Here is a 17,403-nt window from a genome sequence, read left to right on the forward strand (position 1 = left end):
TAAGGAGAGAACAGCCTGAAGCTTCATAAATCAACCAAGACTACAAAAGGACAGAAGTGGAGGTTTTTTTTTTTTTTTTTTATAGCACAGGCAACGTTAACAGACATCTCAATTTGATCCTAATAGACCAGAGGAAACCATTAGGAAATACATTTAAACCCACACATTATAGAACAGTTTGTTTTAGTGATATCCTCGGTTCAAGGAAAGCCTCAAATAAAAAGAATACAAATTACAGTATGAAGAATTTATAGCATGTCAGAAGGAAAACGAAGGGAGAAAAGGCCTGGAGATAACTGGAGGAGATGGGAATAATACATGGGTAAGGAAGAAATAAGACAATCAATTCAAGGTTACAAGGTCATCTTTCTGTTGGAAAAACACAAATCCAATATTTTTTTACTTGAAACTGAAATGTATACAAACAAGCTTCCAGAGTCAGAACCAAAGCTGGAGGCAGTGTGGTAAAATAATGCCTTGGCTTGACCTCTAATTTCTGCAACTATTTTTACAGCCAATCTATAAATCGTGTGGCTTTTCAAGCAGGAATTCTAAAACTTTGCTCGTAGCCGCTTCATTTTCTGCTTGGCTCTGTTTCATATGGTTGAAACTGATTATGTTGAGGTTTTGGACTGTCTGATCTAGCAGAACAAAACATTTGAAAACATTTTTTATTTCTGAGATGTTGTGACGGGCCTTTTTCACAGTTTTTTTCACAGAACTTTTTCTGGTGATCCATGTAATAAGTCTGATCAAATGTTTGTCTCTCCTGTGTTTATGAGTTGAGAACTAGTGGGGAAGTGAAGTTTTGCCAGGATAATCCCTTTTTTTTTTCATCACTGAAATTTCTCAGGAGGATTTTCTACGGTTGTGTAAAAAAACAAGTGAAAGTCTTTTTCATTTTTTTTTTTTTTTTAATGAGGGACACTAACACACTGTTGGAAAAGAATCTCTTGAATTTCCTAAACACATAAGAAAAGAAAGAAAGGAATTTCTCCTGAATTTTTCCTTAGTTGAGCTGCTGAAGTGTCGGACGTGCACCCTGTGACGAAATGGGTACTAAGGTGACCTGCACTGACCTACACTGTGTCAACCTGCTGATGTGGTTATTGAAAATATCAACACAGTAAAAAAAGAAGATAAAGTAGAAGAAGAAGGTGGGAGAACAGAAATCAGTTTGGTACCTGTGGGATCTGCAAGAGTTTTCAGGGTTCCCACACCTTCTTGAAGACCAAATTCAATGACTTTTCAAGAACTTTCTATACCCAATGCCCTCAAATTCAAGGACCCAATTTTTTATAACTCGAGACCTTTTTAGAATCTTACAGAATCTTTTAGAATAACTTCCATTTATATTAAAAATATTTCAAGGCCTACTTTTTCCCACTCAAATTCACAAACTTCAAGGGATCTTAAATGCAACATGGGGAGCCTGTTTTGTTTTTACGAACAGACCCCAGAGCATCAGCTCCTGACTTTCATTCATGTTGTAAATGTGGTGACCTTGTATGATATGATTTATTCATGCTAATAATAAATCTCTGCTCTCTGCTTTACATTGTTTTATAAATTCATCAAGGTTTCATTGTCGGCCTGTGTCGTGATCGATGACATCTCGATTGTTGACAGCGGCGTCCTCGTGCTGTCAGCCTAGATCCCGAGAAGTTGCGCAAGACCTCATCACATTCATAACAAAAAATCTTTGTTATCAAATCTAATCCCAATAAACTTGTTTTTAAAATCACATTAGTTCACACTAGGTCTCCATTTCCTATTAAGCAGTGCTGCAAAAGCCAGACCCGTCCTCGACCTAGTCTTGACTAGTCACGCCTCGACTTGACTTGCTCACTCGCCTCACAGAATTCTCTCTATCTCAGTTCCAACCGCTCCGGGGCGTTAACAGCAATAAAACTTGGATCACACGCTTCCAGTTTTAAGTTCACTCCTCTCCATTGGCTTCCTATTGAAGGATTGATTTTAAGTGTTTGACTTTTGGCTTACAGAAAACAACACGGTCAGGCCCCTCTGCACGATGTTGTTATGCCCTCTAACCACTGGGAGGAGTTCACATCCTCAGAGTAGGAATTTCTGGCTGAATATTACAGGTGAGGCAACTGCTGTTTGTTTTCTCTGGCTTTCTCTTGATTTTTGGTTTCACCTTATAGTTTGTAGTTTGCGACATGTAGACCCTTCACTTCCTTTTTCTTATCTCCCTCTCTTCCTCCCAAAAAGCAGTGTGAAGCTCCAGTTTGTAAAAGTTCTATTTTCTATTTCCACAAAGTTTCACTTGTGTAGCTGCTCACAAAGAGTTCCTATAAGTTTGTGAAATCAAAGTGAGGTGAAACACTTCATGGAAAACCCCTTAAAATTATGCATATTTATTCTGCATACTGTCCCTGTAAGGTTAAAATTATTTTCATTTTGTGACTTTCACTAGACCACCGACCGCACGTATTTACAGGAGACACCATAGAAAAATAGAGTAACCACAGAAATGTAGATAAGGAGGAGAGTTTGGGAGCAGCAACTATGTTTCCTAGTTTGGATGTATATGATTGTGTCGGGCTGTTTTGATAGATACATGCATCAAAAATTCATGACCTTGGGCATGATGCACACTGCACATAAGCAAGTTTTGCTCCAACTCCTGCCCGATGCAGTCAGAGCACAGCATACATCAACCTGTAGGCCAGATCCAACACATGAATACAAAACAGATGAAGCACCTTCCCTGTCTAAAGCTGTTGTTTTGATTTAATACAGCCACAGAAGACTATGTCAAAACCATACATTGATATCTTACTCTGACTTTGGATTTTAAAGTTCGTATCTTGCACAGAGAGCCATGCGTCAGAAGGAACAATCCCAGATGTCAGTCCAAAATGGTTTATTTTGTAAAGGGGGCAGTTGGAGGAGATGAGAAAACATGGTGCGCTACTAAATGATAATATATTCAAATGTACATGACATTCAAAAAAGGTATTACAGTTATCACTCAAATTTTCCACACATGAAGTTAAGTCTTCATTCCAATACGATTTCCAAATGTAAATGGATAAAAAGTTTGTATATTTTTCAAAATAAAAAAATATGTAACACAGTAAACCCTTGGGATGCTGAAAAGAAAAGAAATAACAGTTACATGCAGAATGTAGACTGATGACTTAAATTTTCTCGACTTGGGAAAAAAAGAATTTAAAAAAACACAAGGTGAATGACTAACGCATCTGATTAATTTAGAGAATAATCTGAAGTGAATCCTTCTGCTCTTCTGTCCTCACATAATTAAGTCACATTGTCGCATTGTTTCACTCGTTTATTCAGTATAATATAGGTCAATAGGAAATATAAGAAACTGCTATTAATGACAACATGAGTGGTCTTGGCTAGCCAACACAAACGGCACATATGTGTTGAGATGCCTCATGACAATGATGATCCAAAATAAATTACATTTGCCAAAACCAAAACGCACGCACTGGTTGGGATGGGGGGAATAGGAGGGCTGGGCTCAATGTAGGAACAACGGACTCATGACTAGTCAAATACACTGTGAATGAAGCTCCTCTGGATGTGTGGCGTCCAGAGATACAACTGTAGAGTGAGTAAAAAGGTCCCAAAGTAGAAACTGCAGTCTTAACATGTGCCATACTTTAAAATGTAGAGGAATACACCCTTACACTCATCAATATGATGAGCAGAAAAGTCCCAAACCAAAGCTTTGAAGTCTTTATTTTTGCTATCGGGGAGAGGAAAAAAATACTCGAAAACAAAAATAAAACACAAAACAGGAGAGGGAGGGAAGAAAAGACTCCAGATATTACGCTGAATGCAGAGAAGATGAACTGCACGAGTTGGGTGAGACACTCCGGCACAAGGGGTTATTTCCTGGAGCTAGACTTCTAATATCCAAAAGTACTGGTCTGGAGGACCCATGTTGGTCAAGGGGTGTCCATGGAGATGCCTACAGCAAAATGCCTCAACAGCAGCATCTTAGCAGGCTGTCCAAGAGTGACGCTATGTGCTTCCTGCTGCCTGGCTCTCTCCTCCCTCTGAATTACCTGCAGGAAGAAAGTGACAGCAAGTTTTTTTTTTCTTCCTTCTGTGGTGTGAATGTATATCACAAAAAAAAAAAAAAAAACCTGGTGCAAAATGAAGGCTCAAACGCCACCAACACTCCATATGACCACATTCATTTGACTTTTAAGGAAGTAAAACATGGAATGTTGAAACACACACATTAAGGATAAAAGTCACTCACTTGTAGCAGGAGTGGAGGCGGAAGCTGAGGCAGAGGCATTGTCTTCCTCATCGCTGTCATCCTCGTTGGACTGCGGTACCTCAGCCTCAGGGATGGTTGTTGTTGGAGTCTCAGGCTCTTGCTCTGCCCTGCTCTTCAGGGCTAAGATACGGTGATGTAACGCTGCAGCCAGTTGACCTACGTCCTTAGAGCTACCCTGAAAAAAGGAGAAAGTGGGAGAGACCATTCAGCCACATCAAAAACAACATAATTCATCTATTTACATTAGACAATTGATATCTTGTGATCAGTGGAGGAACTCAAAGCTCCATGAAGATGTTTCCCAATTTTGCACCAATTCAAGCAAAACAGGAGCTGATCGGGAAGCAGTAATGCTTCTTACTGAATATGAAAATACAGTATAAAGGCCTGTCATGAAGATGAGCCCATCTTAAATTTGGCCCCGATTCCAATTTCGTGCCTCAGTATCTCAGCACCCTCCAAAGTTTGAGACTGTTCTAACTCAGGACAGTTACCTGGCTCTCGCAACTTCCAGCAAATTAAATAGGGTTGTTGATTGGTGAAATGCTGATTCTACATATTCACTGAATATTTGAATCGGTTACAATATTCATCTTCTGCAGAATAGTTACAATAATGCGCGGCGCCTTCTTGCTCTCTGTTCTCTCTGACACACACATAAATATTTTTATGGCCTGCTCTAGTATAATGTTTGGCAATACATACCGATATTAGGAAGACCTTGACCCCTTGGTCCTCTGTGTCCATGGCAGTGATTCGTACGCTCTTCTCGCTGGCCTTGTCCACCTGCATCTGGGGCCAAAGTTTAGTGTTGAGGATCAACCGGAGGCTGCCCTGGGTCCTCATCACTGGAAGGGTTTAAACACAAAAACACAAAAAAATGAACCACAGGCCTAAGCAGCCACTTGTTTGACTATAATAATTTGTAGTCCAAGATAGTCTACCTGAATCTATGATCTCAGCTCTGCAAGTTATGTTCAAGAAAGATAAATTATATACTCTTAATAGGAGGAATAACTATAGTCCTAAAGTGCCAGCAAGTGTCCTTTCAAAAAGTGACAGGATTTTTTTATTTGCCATGAAAACTAATTATATGTGTATTAACCAGGGTAAATAAAGTGTCAAGATTTTAATCTATGCAATTCTGGTCTGAAATCAGTTGGGGTTATGCCAAAAAGCCTTTAAAAATCCACTTCTCAGGAAAGCTTTGTCCTCTTTTCTTTCTTTGATGACCCAACACTTCATGCTTCACATTCCACCATTAGTGTATTTAACAGCATGCTGTGGTGTCTAAGCTACATACATGTTTAACAGAGGAGTGGCTCCCCCATGTGTTCAAAGTCAGGTATTGTAATAACAGTGGCACTGAAAAGCAGGTAGCAAGTAGCTGAAAGCATTATCTATTCATCCCATGTCTAGCACAAACATTCAACTTAAAACATTACTATGCACTTTTCAATTATTGAACCATGAATGAATGAAGCTGTGCACATTCTTCACAGCAAGATGTTAATATACCTTTCTCAACTTCCATGAAAATGAATACACAAGAACACATGAACATTTGTGAGGTGTGTTTACCTAAACGAGACTGTAGCGTGCCGTCGTCTGTTGATGCCATGTCGTTGAGCCTCAGCAAACCTCGACCTCTCTCTATCCACGACTGAGCAGTCTTCTCAAATACATATAACTTGCACTGCATCTGAAGTAAGAAAGAGACGAGAAACAAGAATTTAACTTCTTTCTGCCATTATTTACTGCATGTGTTAAATCAAGAAATAACCTAATAATCTACCTGTAAAACATTGCTTTCTGATTCTTCTCCAGTTTTGACATCGACCTTCTCTAAGATGCACTTCTTGGCTGTGGCTTTGGTGTAAGCTGCTGCAGACTCCTCCAAAGACTCTGACACACTGTTCACTGCTGAAATAAGAAACAGTTAAATTGTGAGCGTTAAACTGGGTTACTGATATTTGCTTTCATCAAAAATTGATGTTTGAGAGTCTCCTCTCACTGTGAAGATGTTTTATATTGACACACAAACGACATTCTGCACAGTAGATTTTGTGCTAGCTGGCGCTGAAGGGCGATCATGAAGCACCCAGGCTGGCACTCCATCACTTAACACAGAAGCTGCACAGGCTGCTGCAGATCATTTGCAGAGAAGAGCCACTTCACTGCTAAGCCAACATTAATAAATGCCTATGAATGCAGCAGCCATGAAAAGCTGAATCTCCTTTCATTGTCACTATACAAAGAGTCACTGAAACACACAAAAAATGCATGTACAGTATCATCTCTGTAGATGACGTAGCCTTGTATGTTTCGCATAAGAACATGAAATTGTTTCCACACATTGACCTTGGATACAAAGCATGAGATCATGATTGAAACCAACTAAAGGAAATGTCATTCTCCAAAACAGAGCTACACAGTACAAACTACTATACTACAAACAGTAGTATAGACAAACATTTATCAGGTCAGGTCAGACAGCATGAAGTCTTGCATTTATACTGTGTTGTTTTTCTCCTAAAAACAAGCAGACCTTTTTTTCTCATCTGAATTATTTTTTCTTCACACTTTGGGCAGATGTGGAATAAAATCTGTTGTACCTTATTTCTGTTTGGGAGTTATTAGCATTTGCTGAGAATAAACAGGGACTCTGATTATCTGATTTGGTCGACAGGTGTTGTTTTTACATGCGGTCTAGAATTAGACTTAACTTTGTGTCACAAGATATGATTATATCAATGGCTTTACAACCAAGAAAAAAGGTACCACTACTCCTCGAGTTATCAAATTCAATGATAGTACTTACAGACAGACTGTCTGGGAAATGTGCGATATATCACTAGTGATGCATCTCAACTCACAAAGTGCAGTGTTTATTACACCCACAGCTCTTTATGGAGTGCTAATCAAACACAAGTGCCCAACTACATTTTAAGCAGATATTAACAGACTTTACATAACTTGTTGAGGAAATGTAGACATTCTTCAGTGAGTGTATCTGTTGAACTGCTTATTTGACTGTCCCAGGTCTTGTTTTTCTCGTTTGCTGTCATCACTTGAATGTAGCCAAGTGACTTAAAAATATCAGTCATCAAGTCGAACATGAAACTTGTATTCAACAATAAGTGGCTATGTGTCTTTACCCTTCTCTGGGGTGGTTTCCTGTGATGATGGCTCTGAAGCTGGGGGAGCTGAAACTTCTTTATTTTCCTCATTTGAGGACTCACCCTTCGGGGGACTCTGAAAAACAACAAAGCTGATCATTGGCACTCGTTCAAAGCGCAATCATTAGGCAATTTGTCATTGTGGCAGACAGTAAACTCACTACCCAACAAGCTCTAACTCACCAGGACTCGTTCGGACATGTTCTGCCCAAATACAAATTTTGCCCCACTGTCTGTACTGTTTGTGGCATTTTTTGAACTGAAAGGACAGGAAAGTAAAAAAAAAAACATTAGTGAGAGGATGGAAGTTAATCATGAATAAAGAGGATGGCTATAAATATTCAAATGATGACACAATTTCATTACCTTGGGGTAGAGATGTACTGTAAGAAATAATTAGTGCCCTCTGATTGCGAGTCCAGTGGCACACCATCCTTTGACTTGCCTTCTGTACTGTTCTCTTCCAACTAGAGTAGCAAACAAATTAATTAAATTTGGAGTTATGCCTACAGAAACGACCCAAAAGACAAGTAAGATGACAAAAGGTATATTAATCTGTGTTAATGAAAATCCTTTAACACAACAGCTGCAGACTGACCACATCCTCAAACAAAATCATTAAAAAAAAACAAAAAAAAACTAATTAGACATTGTACAAACATCACAGGAAATGCACCTCTAATCAGGAAACGGAATCACAAAACAACAGGAAATTCTCTAGGCAAGGAAACTGAGACCCTGTTCGTAATGTTACTAAACATACCTATAAAAAGGCAACTCAATATTCAGACTCATCTAAAAAACCCTCCTGCTTCTCTGTCTGCCAAATTCAACTGTGTTTCTGTTTGTCACACATTCTCGCCTCAAGTTTGCATGCTCACTGTTGCAGGCAGAGGTGTAAGAGAGGAAAACAACCTACCTTTGCTCTGTCTTTGATATTCTGACCAAACACAAAAGATATTGCTACATCTGCCTCCTTCTTCTCTATTCCGCCTCCATCTTTGTTACCACTTGCTCCATCTTCCTCATTTTCATGTTTCTGAAATGGGAACCAAAAAAATAGCACACGGTCAGCTTTACATTTCTTTTTCTATATGGCAATTCTCCAACAATACTTTTCTGCTCTGAACAGAATAAAAGCATATTTACTAACAAATGTCACTTCCAATACAGCAATTCTAACTAACATTTGCATAACTTTTTGTGAATACTACACTCAATATACTTCCATTACTAAAAGGTGCATGAAAACAAGCTCTTCTGCAAATGACCCACAGCTTTATACTTTCCCACACTCTCTGATGTCTTAAACAAAGCCTGTACTGAGCTGACTGGCATTGTTTTTTTAATACCAAGCCCTTGATTATAATACGCAGAGATTAGGCCACTCCTAACCAGTGACTTGGCCAAGGAGGCTGAGTGCTCTGTGTTGTTCAGGAAGAGGGACTGGGCCCCAGGTGCCCCATCTGATGACTTTTTCACACCATTGGTTCCACAGCTGGAATCTAAATGAACAGACAGAATGGACAAAGATCATTTACAGGGTTTTTCTGTATTTATTTACTGTGCTGAAGAAAATTTAGAGTGAAAGGCACATGCAGAAAACAAACTCTGGAAGTTAACAATATTAAACATTAAATGAGAAGTCAGGGAAAAAAGATGTTACAGGTTGACTGAGAATAATTCTAAGCTGCACTCACTGGACTCTATATGTGATTTAGAGGGTGGTGCCTGGAGAACTGCAGGGCGGAGGACACTGCGTTGCTGTTCCTTAGGTTTCTGACTTGGGACACCTGAAAAAGAACCAACTTGTCTCATACTTTTCAAATACAGTATGATGTTCTGTGTCTACATGTTGAGATGTTCCATTTCTAAAAAGGGGGCATATAAAAAGGGTGCAAGGCTAGGTTCAAATTCAAGTCTTTCTTTCCATTTCAATAAAGTCGGTGTGTGAAAAACAACAAAGAATGCTCTCGACTTCAAACACCAACCTGAACTTGGTGCCTGTCCATGTATGAGAGTTGGTGGCTTTAAACGGAATCCCATAGGCTTCTCCTCTGGTGAGATGGAACACAAGAGCAGACAGACATTAAAAAAAGATCCAAGAGTCACACAGCAACTTCTGAAGGGTACGTTCCTTCTGTCTTTGCACCTTTCTAACCAAAGGGCCTGTTACCACAGCAACCCTTATAGAGCCTCAGGAGTTGCAATCCAACTCTTGTGCAGTAACATGGCGGGCTCTAGGGCCTCTGATCTATTTCTACCACTGACTCTCCATGTCGGTGGCTTTATTAGCCCGACATGACCTGGCCCTAATCAGTGCTAAAGCAAAAACCTGAAAGCACTTTCAGAAAGTGCATCCTCCTTTCACCAGGTTCACTACCGTGTCTAGTGAACATCAATATTGAAAAGAAAACTTAACAACCTAGACCTCATTTTCATTTTACTAAAAGCTGTACAGAAAAACAATGACAAAAGAAAACTAAACTGCAATTTAACCAAATGAACAAAATCACCACATACTTATAAGATTGATCCTAAATTTATGCTAAAAATTGTTATCAATTGTTCTGTTTATTTGCTGAAGTAGATGCCCCCTCCTCTCTGTAAAGCTGTGCTAATGGCAGAATGAGTAAGATTTGTCTGTTGTGGTTTGTAAATGCAACATTCAGGGTCTGCCTCTCCTCCCTGGCTCAACAACACCAGAATTACATACCCCCTGACTGCAGTTGCCAGAACACTGCCCAAAGTAGGCTACCACCTGGTTACTGTTTTAACAGTCCTGCTATTGGTTACTGGCTGGGTGCTACACACCCACTTCTAAGAGGTTGCTGCCCAGAAACATCCTGAAAACAGCATATTGAGAAAAGAACAGCACAGATCAGTGTCTCTGCAGATAAATATGGACACACTTCCAGTGGGTCACAAGTGATGACTGAGAGGGATTACTTTTGAGTTAGTCCAAACACTTTTCCTACTCATTCTGCCTTTAACTGGTGACATCATCCCTGCAACCAAAACAAGCAAGCAATCTGGAGCAAAAAATAAATAAGACATCTTATGAACAAAACTTACACTTCAAATAATTCACATATTACACAGTTTGTAAGTCCCACTGCAGTTGTGATTTTACCATATTTTCATCTTGCCTATATAACACAGTGAAAATTGCGGCCTGTTTTTAAGTAATGTGAATTTGTGTACATTCAAATATGACTGAGATGCCTCATCGACAAAATATTTTAATCGGTTTTGAATGTCTTTGCATGTCTAAAACAAATGTTCTGCCTGAAATGGTGAACAGCATACTACCAACTGTTCCATACACTGTATGTGTGACCCACAGAGGATAACCAGCAATTTGAGACACAAACCGAAAGCAACATTGTATTCCTCTTATTTGGGAGAATGAAATGCTTTTTCACAAATACAAAACGACTAATGTGGGAATGGCTATAGGACATGTAAGGTCTATACAAGGCAAGATAAGACACAGGAGCCCACCAGTGTGAAACAAAACAGTCTAAGGCTTTCCTCTGACTCAGTAGCACTACACAAACTGCAGCCAACAACCAGCACATGACACTATGGCGTCTTACAACAATAAACCATCTGTAGCTACCAATATCAAGCTTACTTTTCTTCACAATATTGCCATCATAAATTTGGCTTGTAAACGCAGAATTTGTTTCTCAGCTCAACCTGGCAGTTCACATAGTCATAATCCAGAACAGAACTACATTATGTACTGGCAAGACTACAGGTCATACAAGGTCATAATGTTCCCAGTACTACCAGTAATTCTGAGAAGCTAATCTTTAGCCAATTGTTTTTCATTTAATACTGACCAATAAATTACCCAAACGAATGCAACTAATACATTTCACCTCTCTCTGCTGGGCATACTGCATGTTTTACTTGCAACACATGACACAAACTGCCACAGACCACTGGTCCAGCCATACACAGAAAGAACGGAAGACCAAATTCTTTTGAAATGACCAAACCTAAACCAAAAGCTTAACACAAGTAGTACGCTGAGCTGTGCATTCTGTAACTGCACATTTTCCTCCATCCATTTCCTGAATTATGTCAGACCTCCGCAGGAGATACTTAGCGGTTTAGCTCCTAAGTATAAATACAACATGTGAACCTTCACTGACATCTTATATGCAGCTACTTATGTGCTGAAATTAGGAATCCTTAACACATGTTCACAAATCATCACGCAATCAATGCAAAAGTTATTCTTTACCAATCTCAGTCAATTTATCAGGTTTGTCGATATGTCTAACCATTGAAGGTAAGATTTTACTGCAGGGGGGCTTTAAGCTGTGAAGACTAACTAATGGCGGTCTAGATGCCTCACCTGGCTCAGAGTCAGAGTTCCCAGTCGGAGACTGGCAGAAACTTGAGGGCATGAATACATTGTTCTTGGGAACTGCAAAGTAGCAAACAGGCATTGCACTCAGCATACAAATCAATGTGTACACCACAAGCAAGAACCAAGAATACACAAATGCTCTGCTTAGTCACCACGTGCCCTTACCAGAATGTGGGGGTGGGAACGATGAGGTCCTTTCCCTTTTCACAGGGGGGATATAGCTTCCCTCGTCTTTATCTGAATCTGGAAATGGTGACAAAATATTAATAAATACATCTATGAGAAAGATAATATTAATAAAGAAAGTAGATGGTTTGACATTTAGATTTACCTTCTCCATCCTCTGCACTTGAGCCCTCCGCAGATCGCTACAAGAGAACACAATGAGCTTTTTAGTTGATATTAATTCCAAAAGAGTAGTCTTGGTCATTCATATTATTTAAAAGAATACGGCCACTTCAAAAAAAATAACACTAGTCTGCATCTTGCTTGACCTCAGTGGTATTCAGTCTGGAGCTGAAATAATAGGAAACATTAAAAAGTGGTATCAATTCAAGCAAATGTACCTGATGTCACTAGATTTTGACATTTCATCAAGACTTTTAACAGCCCTGCAAACGATCAGAGATTTTAACTACCAAATCTTATGCAATGTGTCAAGAATGCAGTCCAGACTCAATAAACAAAGTCTGCAAATCATAATAATGATCTTAATACATGGCTTCAGCTTAAACAAATACTTGAATAAGATAGAGAAACTTACCTTCTGTGCTTTATCTTTTTGGAAAACAAACACAGGGGGCGCTATGGCAGGCTTGTCTGTTAAGAGAAGATGTAAGCTAGTCATCCAAGCACTCAAAGTGTAGCAAGTAATCCGGTCTGTTTGGTTCTTCTTCATAGTTTACAGTGGAAAACAAATGAGCTAAGGCTGCAGCCTACTCATTTCATGGCCCTGATACTCTTCTTTAAAAAGCAGTGGCCACATGGGTCTTGATAAAGCTAGTTCTAAAAGCATAATCATTAAGGACTGAATCCAACACCAAAGTCCTATTGCACATATGATACCAAAAGACATCCAAAATACGCAGACGTGAACTTAGACATCCCATTTTTCACAGATGGTATATCAGGTGATATTTTTGTTTAACAAACCTGTGGCGCTTGCCTTAAGAATTACCTCCACTGTTATGAATTTTCCCTTGGGGTTAAACACAAATGCTTACAGTATATTTGAATGTCAGATTTATCCGGGGTCAGTGTGAAAACAATCTAGTGTCTCAAAAGAATACTGCTGAACGATGTGTAATTTCAATGAGCATCAGCAAGTAAAATGAAATCAACTCCTTATCAGGCTATACAACAGTTAATCATGCAATCCTATTAGGAGCACCAGGAAAATGAGATCACATTAAGGCAGTATGGCCTTAAAATAAAAGACAATCAAAACCACCAAAACCATCAAATCACAATATTTTTTGACCAAATAAGCCCAGTATTTTTATTATGACACTATTGTAGGAATGACTATTGGTAATTTCAGATAACATTAAAAACAACTGGGTTTATGATACATGATCATCAGTTAGATGGATAAAGTGACAGAGTCGGTAAAGACAAGTATTAGTACAAGTCTGGAAAGTTCAGAAAATTACATAATTTTACTTTGATGCAGCCTTTAAAAAAAGGAAAATACCACACTTATGCCCTATCAGGATATCATGGTCTCCAAATCTCAGATGGTATATAGTCTCATATCTCGATAATGATATACATTGCCCAGCCCTAGATCACATAATGCTCACCTAATCTGAACAATTCTCAAATACCAAAACAATACGGCCGAATGTAAAATTAACTTATGTAAATACCCATATATCAAACAACCATCCAACTTTCAGCCATTCCACATGGACAAGCAGCACCTATAGCTACTTTTGCCATCAAAAAGGGAGTTTTATTTAGCCCACCACCAAAGATGCTGTTGCTGCTAAAAGCCATTTTCATGATCATAACACGAAAACCAATCGCCATCCCAGGTAATAACTGATGTCACCACGCGTCTACCTTCACACTGTAACCTCTCTAAGATGTGTAATCCTATAATGTTAGCAGACAAAGGTTTTCCTCCGTCTGGGTTGGGCCTATTAGACTGAGCAGGTGTAGCATCGTTGTCGTTGTGAGCCTTGCCGGGGCATAAAGGCATGCGGTAAAAGCAAAGTAGCCGACAGCACACGGCCAGGATTGTTTACTGCACCGACGTGCACCATCTCTAACACAACCCGTCGTTGCTAATACAAGCTGTTTATGTATGGAGCGCGTTTTATGGCAGAAAACTTGAACATGCTGTGTGACCTATATTTAACATCAGGTTTTGCATCTCCCTGTGACGTGCAGTTAGCTATTTTGGCCACTGAATGCAATAATTCCAGCATGCAACACTGTTATTCATATTAGACATTCAAGCAACCCGAGATGTTCCCGGCGTATGTTAACTAGCTAGCATTTACACTATATGACCCATTCCAGCAAATAGTCGGCGCCACCGGTTGTTCCCCTAAGCACCGAATGTAACCTAGCTTACTGGCTATAGTTAGCTTGCTAATTCGCTCCATCCCGCATGAGTCATCTCGCCTGACAAGCAAAGGCAAGATTCTCACTAATTTCTCCCGTAGTCAACAGATCATCACAATGACAAACATGTCTGATTAGACTTAATGGAGAGCACACAGGAAACAGTGATTACAACCAAAGCATCGTCTCTTAGCTGACGTTTTTCTCTCTGCGCGCCTAAATGTAAGTCAAGCAATCATGCAACTGAGTGCTAACTGCATAAAATAACAAGTCGATGTCGGGCTACAAACGTTTCCCATCACAAGTCACAGCATATATCTGCCATGGAGATCATATATGAGCTTTTCCGCTTTGGCCTAGCAAGCTTTGGTTTATTCTCACATTAAATCTTTTAGCTAACCACAAACGGCAAAACACACAGCCTATAAATAGCCGGGTGCTAGCGTGAGGAGGGAAGCCAGCTAGTGACAGGGAGCATTCGAGGGCGTTCCGAAGCATTCCAGGTATTACCCGCAGCCCAACCGTTAGCATTGTTAGCCCGCTTGCTATCGTTGTAGTCTAATGAACGCCGCGAAGCTATAAAGCTCCTGAACTCGCGGTTAACATGCGGCCAAGCAGCTTCATTCCAGCAATCAAATGTGCAGACAATGTATAGGCGCCGTTCACAACGACACAGAAGCAGTATTGTTTTTCTTACACTGCCACTTACTCACCTTCGTTTGCCAAGTCCGCCATTTTACTTCGACGCTCACACACCCACAACCCACCGCGCAGATAATACAAGTTGAGGCAGAGATGTTTCAGTGGCGGCGAGCACATTGCCGCCGTTTACTGGTGCAGCCAGCGACCCCCTCTCATCTCCAGTGCCCCCCAGTAAGCCAGAAAGATACTGTCTCCACATGTCTGTCAGTGACTATGTTTTCTTTATTGAAAATAGCGTCTTTAGCATCCCCAAGCAGCAGCTTAAAGTTTGTTTGGATAGCCCAACTCACCCAAGGCCCATACCAATATGAATAAGGTGATATGCCTTTATCCTTGGAAAGAGCAGCTAAAATTAATTAAAGATGCAATATGTCTTTTTTTTGGGGGGGGGGGGGGTAAATCAGAAGAGACAAGTCTTCAAAGACTTTTTTTTATTATGGTATTATGGCTAAATACACTAAACTAAGACTGAACAAACTGAGTGCAGAGTGCAACAATATCAGATGGATGAGACCTAAAAGTGAAGCTGATTTTTTGTTTTTGTTTATACTCAATCTTTAGCAGCAAAGGTAAGTACTACAATTGTATGTCACAGGGAGGCAGGTGAGTCAACGGCAAAGGTGGGTCATAAATAACTTATAAAGTATATTTATACATTATGTATAAAATGGACTGAGGAGAAATGTGTCTGTCTTCCAGTGGATTTTTTCTGACACCTTTTCCACACTGAGTCATTCTATTCATGGACATAGCTTTCATTTTTATTTATTTATTTTCCTTTCCGGTTGCAGCTGTAGCTCTGCACGCTTCTCCAGAAATGTTACTCAACAGGTAGTGGTGCTGGTGGTGGTATGTAGTATGACAGCCAAAGATGAGAAGGTAAACAAACAAGGCATACCTCATATTTCATGGATTCAGATTGTGTTTCTCCGATAATCATCATCACGTCTGCATTTATACACATTGAGGCGCAGTGCCATCTCACAGTGAGGATGTTGACAGCTTTAAAGTCAACAGGAGAGGTGTGCCTTACTATCAGAAAAATATCTTAATTATGAAATAAAAAAAAAATGGTTCTGATGTTCACCGTCATGGTTTCAGATGTTTTTTCACAATGGAAATTAGAGAAATAAAGAAAATTAAAACAAAAACTGACAGCCCTTTGGCAAATGGTCTGCAGTAAGCTCAAGAATGAGTGATTACGAAACAGATTCGATTAAAGGAAGTATCTTGAGTTTTATCGACGGCCATTGTTCCCACTGAAAACAATTATGTGTGTATCCTTGAGGTCTGACATACATGGGGAATACATTCACTACCTCATAAGCCTTTCTGAATGTTTTGAAACAAGCATTGTTTACACCAGCTTGCGCGCTCATTCTCATCTTTTACGGGTGCGCTACCTTTTATTGCCATGTTGTGAATCAGACATGAAAGCCTCGATGGGCCGTTCTGCTGTGCTGATTGGTTCCCAGAACTGTAAACACGGAAAGGCCACTTTACTCTGATCGGAGCCAGGAGTGCCACATGCTCAGACACTTAGTAATCAAGTCCAAATTCACAATTTGACTCCTTTCAGTCTGTCGTTTCTGCACTTCATTGCTTGAAGTATTTATCAGACCCACCTGTTTTCATGTGGATCTCTTAACAGCTCTGTGTTGTTTACATACTGTCTGAGCTGACTGGCCTGTGGGATCTTTTTCTAAGCCAATGCGGTTCCTTTAACCTGCCACCAGAGGGGAAAATAGTACTGAAAACTGGAGGTACAGTGAGTCTTCTTTACACATAAACATCACATACTATAGTCTGTATCAGCTTTTCAGAGATGTTATTCAGAACATACAAAACGTACTAATTGATCACTGCTTTACATTCCAGTGGTTTGTGAATCATTTTATACACATTTTCCAACACAACACAACGCAACTTAACACAACATGATGTAACTTAATATAACATATTAATGTATACTTTTCAGTGCCTTTAATTATTGAGGTTTGCGAATACTTTTATACACGTTTTCCCCACATAACATAATTTGACTAAACATGACATAATGTAACATAATATACAGTTCTAATGTATAGTTTTTCAGTGCTTTAAATTCTCTATCTTTAGATGCGTTAGATTATGCTTTAAATAATCTCATGCACATGTCCTCCATAAAATAATATAAAATAACATAACATAAATAAATGACTTTCCACGCTTTAAATTCTCGAAGTTTTAAATAAATCCTGTACATTTTTACCATATAAATGTACTTCATTAAAAATGTTCAAGAT

The 17,403-nt window shown here is 39.5% G+C and overlaps 1 protein-coding gene across 3 annotated transcripts; it reads right to left on the reverse strand.

Moving 5' to 3' along the window:
* Positions 1-2,870: 2,870 nt before the first annotated feature.
* Positions 2,871-15,271, reverse strand: ranbp3b (RAN binding protein 3b). 3 transcript variants are annotated; one of them, XM_037084546.1, is made up of 17 exons: positions 15,130-15,271; positions 12,609-12,664; positions 12,177-12,213; positions 12,011-12,088; positions 11,831-11,902; positions 9,453-9,518; positions 9,162-9,254; positions 8,857-8,966; positions 8,381-8,500; positions 7,828-7,928; positions 7,645-7,720; positions 7,441-7,537; positions 6,078-6,202; positions 5,864-5,984; positions 4,988-5,130; positions 4,262-4,457; positions 2,871-4,061 (listed from the first exon to the last, which is right to left on the reverse strand). In XM_037084546.1, exons 1-17 carry the CDS (start codon positions 15,233-15,235, stop codon positions 4,018-4,020), a joined length of 1,641 nt encoding a protein of 546 aa, XP_036940441.1. In that variant the 5' UTR covers positions 15,236-15,271; the 3' UTR covers positions 2,871-4,017. The 3 variants fall into 3 exon arrangements, with proteins under 3 accessions (XP_036940441.1, XP_036940440.1, XP_036940442.1); XM_037084545.1 differs by having other exon boundaries at positions 6,078-6,205; positions 15,130-15,267; XM_037084547.1 differs by having other exon boundaries at positions 6,078-6,205; positions 12,609-12,622; positions 15,130-15,203.
* Positions 15,272-17,403: the final 2,132 nt, after the last annotated feature.

This window comes from Acanthopagrus latus, chromosome 21, assembly GCF_904848185.1.
Source record: "Acanthopagrus latus isolate v.2019 chromosome 21, fAcaLat1.1, whole genome shotgun sequence".
Classification (NCBI taxonomy): Eukaryota; Metazoa; Chordata; class Actinopteri; order Spariformes; family Sparidae; genus Acanthopagrus; species Acanthopagrus latus.

Coding starts and splice junctions, on each gene's coding strand:
- ranbp3b (XM_037084545.1), bottom strand. CDS start 15,235: ATGTGCTCGCCGCCACTGAAACATCTCTGCCTCAACTTGTATTATCTG. Junction 7,721..7,827: donor CAGTACATCTCTACCCCAAG/GTAATGAAATTG, acceptor CTGTCCTTTCAG/TTCAAAAAATGCCACAAACA. Junction 6,206..7,440: donor GGAAACCACCCCAGAGAAGG/GTAAAGACACAT, acceptor TTCTTATTTCAG/CAGTGAACAGTGTGTCAGAG.